Source organism: Salvelinus sp. IW2-2015, unplaced genomic scaffold (genome assembly GCF_002910315.2).
Source record: "Salvelinus sp. IW2-2015 unplaced genomic scaffold, ASM291031v2 Un_scaffold4111, whole genome shotgun sequence".
In the NCBI taxonomy this organism is placed as follows: domain Eukaryota; kingdom Metazoa; phylum Chordata; class Actinopteri; order Salmoniformes; family Salmonidae; genus Salvelinus; species Salvelinus sp. IW2-2015.
Genome location: NW_019945383.1, coordinates 1 through 2,751, shown reverse-complemented (window position 1 = coordinate 2,751; position 2,751 = coordinate 1). Strand labels below are relative to the sequence as shown.

At 46.9% G+C, this 2,751-nt stretch overlaps 1 protein-coding gene across 1 annotated transcript; it reads left to right on the top strand.

The window, feature by feature from the left end:
- Positions 1-1,512: 1,512 nt before the first annotated feature.
- LOC112076893 (NACHT, LRR and PYD domains-containing protein 12-like) lies at positions 1,513-2,745 on the top strand (the record flags this gene model as incomplete). Its single annotated transcript, XM_024143536.2, has 3 exons — positions 1,513-1,721; positions 1,975-2,141; positions 2,243-2,745. Coding segments are annotated over exons 1-3 (831 nt in total), but the record flags the coding sequence as incomplete, so codon positions are not given.
- Between the last annotated feature and the right edge of the window lie 6 nt (positions 2,746-2,751).

Below are 2,751 nucleotides of genomic sequence, written 5' to 3'. Positions count from 1 at the left end.
AGCTGTGGGATGTTGAACCCTGTCATCGTACCCATCCTCCAGCCCAACCAGCTGTGGGATCGTTGACCCCCTGGCCACCGTACCATCCTCCAGCCAAACCAGCTTATGGGATGTGACCCCTGTCACGGTACCATCCTCAGCCCAAACCAGCTGTGGGATGTTGACCCCTGCACTGTACCCATCCTCCAGGCCCAAACCAGCTGTGAGAGTTTGACCCCTGTCACCCGTTTTACCAATTCCTCCAGCCCAACCAGCTGGGGAATGTTGACCCCTTCACCGGCTTTACAGCCTCCAAGCCCCAACCAGCCTGTGGCATGGTGACCCCTGCTTCACCGTACCATCCCTCCAGCCCAAAACCAGCTTGTGGGATGTTGACCCCCTGTCACCGTTACCATCCTCCAGCGCCCAAACAGCTGTGGGATGTTGACCCCTGTCACCGCTACCATCCTCCAGCCCAACCAGCTGTGGGATGTTGACCCCTGTCACCGTACCATCCTCCAGCCCAACCCAGCTGTGGGGATGTTGACCCCTGTCACCGTAACCATCCTTCCAGCCCCAACCAGCATTGTGGGATTGTTGACCCCTGTCATCCGTACCATCGCTCCAGCCCCAACCAGGCTGTGGGGATGTTGACCCTGTCACCGTACCATCCCCTCCAGCCCCAACCAGGCTTGAGATGTTGACCCCCCTGTCACTGTGCTGTTTACTTCACAACACCAACAATCTCAGATAAAGTGGGTTCACTCTGGTCTTCTGAAGGGCTGCGCTTTGTTGAAGGCCGCAAGGGTTAGGCGAATAAATCCCTGTCACCTATTTTAACAGTCGTGTAATGTCTACTTGCGTAAATGATTTTAAGCGGAATGTCTACTTAACGTCCGTGTCCAATGGAAACTGTAAAGTCGATTTTCGTGTAATGTCTTTTAGTTAGTTGTGTGTGGACCCCAGGTGTTATGGAGTTCAAAGCTACCATGGGGATCCCAACCAGGTAGACTAGCCCGCGTGTTATGGAGTCAGGGGACTCCAACCCAGGTAGACGAAGCCTGTTGTTATGGAGTCAGGGCGATCCACCAGGTAGACTAGCTGTTCGTTATGCAGTCCAGGAATCCAACCCCAGGTTAAGACTAGCTCTGTTGTTATGGGAGTCCCAGGGATCCAACCAGGTAGAACTAGCTGTTTGTTATGGAAGTCAGGGGATCCAACCAGGTATGACTAGCTGTTGTTATGGAGTCAGCTAATGGGAATCCAACCAGGTAGACTAGCTCGTTGTCTATGGATCAGGCGGAATCCAATCAGGTAGACTAAGCTGTTGTTATGAGTCAGGGGATTCCAAACCACGTAGGACTAGCTGCTTGTTATGGAGTCAGTTAATTGCGGAGCAACGTGAAATCAAATGCGAATAACATAATACTAATGTATGTCTTGAATACAATATGAAGTCTGATTGAACTCTCTGACCTCAGACAGTAAATGTGTTGTTAATGGTTCTTCAACAATGTTGAGAAATATTGACTGTTCTGTTATTTCTTATTGCAGCTGAGTGAGCTGTGACTTACATCTCAAATGAGTCTCTCTGGGGAGAGAGAGGAGGAGACCACTGCCTCTAAAATGAGTATCTCTGGGGAGAGAGAGGAGGAGACCACTGCCTCTAAAATGAGTCTCTCTGMGGAGAGAGAGGAGGGGACCACTGCCTCCAAAATGACTCAAGACAACAGTTCTAAGAGGTAAGGAATTAAATGTAAAATATACAGTTCTCTTAAAGACATAAAGCTAAAGTGAATAGTATTCCCAAATTACGTAAAATGTAGGTCTACATCATTCATTTAAAAGGCCCCAAATCGATTTACCAATTGCAGACTGTAGCTTTATAAAGAAACCTCAGGACTTCTAGAAGTTCCACTATACAGTTGTTAAAATGAAGTAGATGAGGTATTGATGTGATATTCATGAGGTGATCTGTCTCCCTGTTTTGTTCAGTGTCCAGAAGCCCAGAGCAGAGTCACCTACAACCAGCCTGCTATCAATGAAGAGTGATCAGCCACCTGCTTTCAGCCAGGAACCATTACCAGATGACAATAAGGAAGTGGAGAGTTTGGACAGTGAGGATGCATTAAAGATCACACGCAACCTTCTGGACAGAAGAAGTAAGACTGTGTTTCATTTAATATTACAAAGAACGGTACAAAGGCCCTTATAAAACACACAAACAAACTTCTGAGTCCCAACTCTAATTGTTTTCCTACAGGTCAAACTCTGCTGACAGTCCAACAAGACATTAAGGCTAAACTGAAACACAAGTATCAACACATATCTGAAGGAATTGGACACCATGGAAACCAAAGTCRGTTCAAGGACATCTACACAGAGCTCTACATCACAGAGGGTGGAAGTGGAGGGCTCAATAATGAACATGAGGTTAGACAGATAGAGATGGCATCCAAGAAACAAACCACACAAGAGACATCAATCAAATGCAATGACATCTTCAAGCCTTTACCTGGACAAGACAAAKCWAWCAGAACTGTGCTGACAAAAGGAATCGCTGGCATTGGAAAAACAGTCTCTGTGCAGAAGGTCATCCTTGACTGGGCAGAYGGAAAAGCAAATCAGGACGTTCATTTCATGTTTCCTCTTCCTTTCCGTGATCTGAACCTGAAAAAGGACCAATACAGTCTGATGCAACTTCTTTCCCACTACTTCCCAGAGCTGAAAGAGATTGACATCATTAAAGATGATAAAACAAAAACTGTTTTC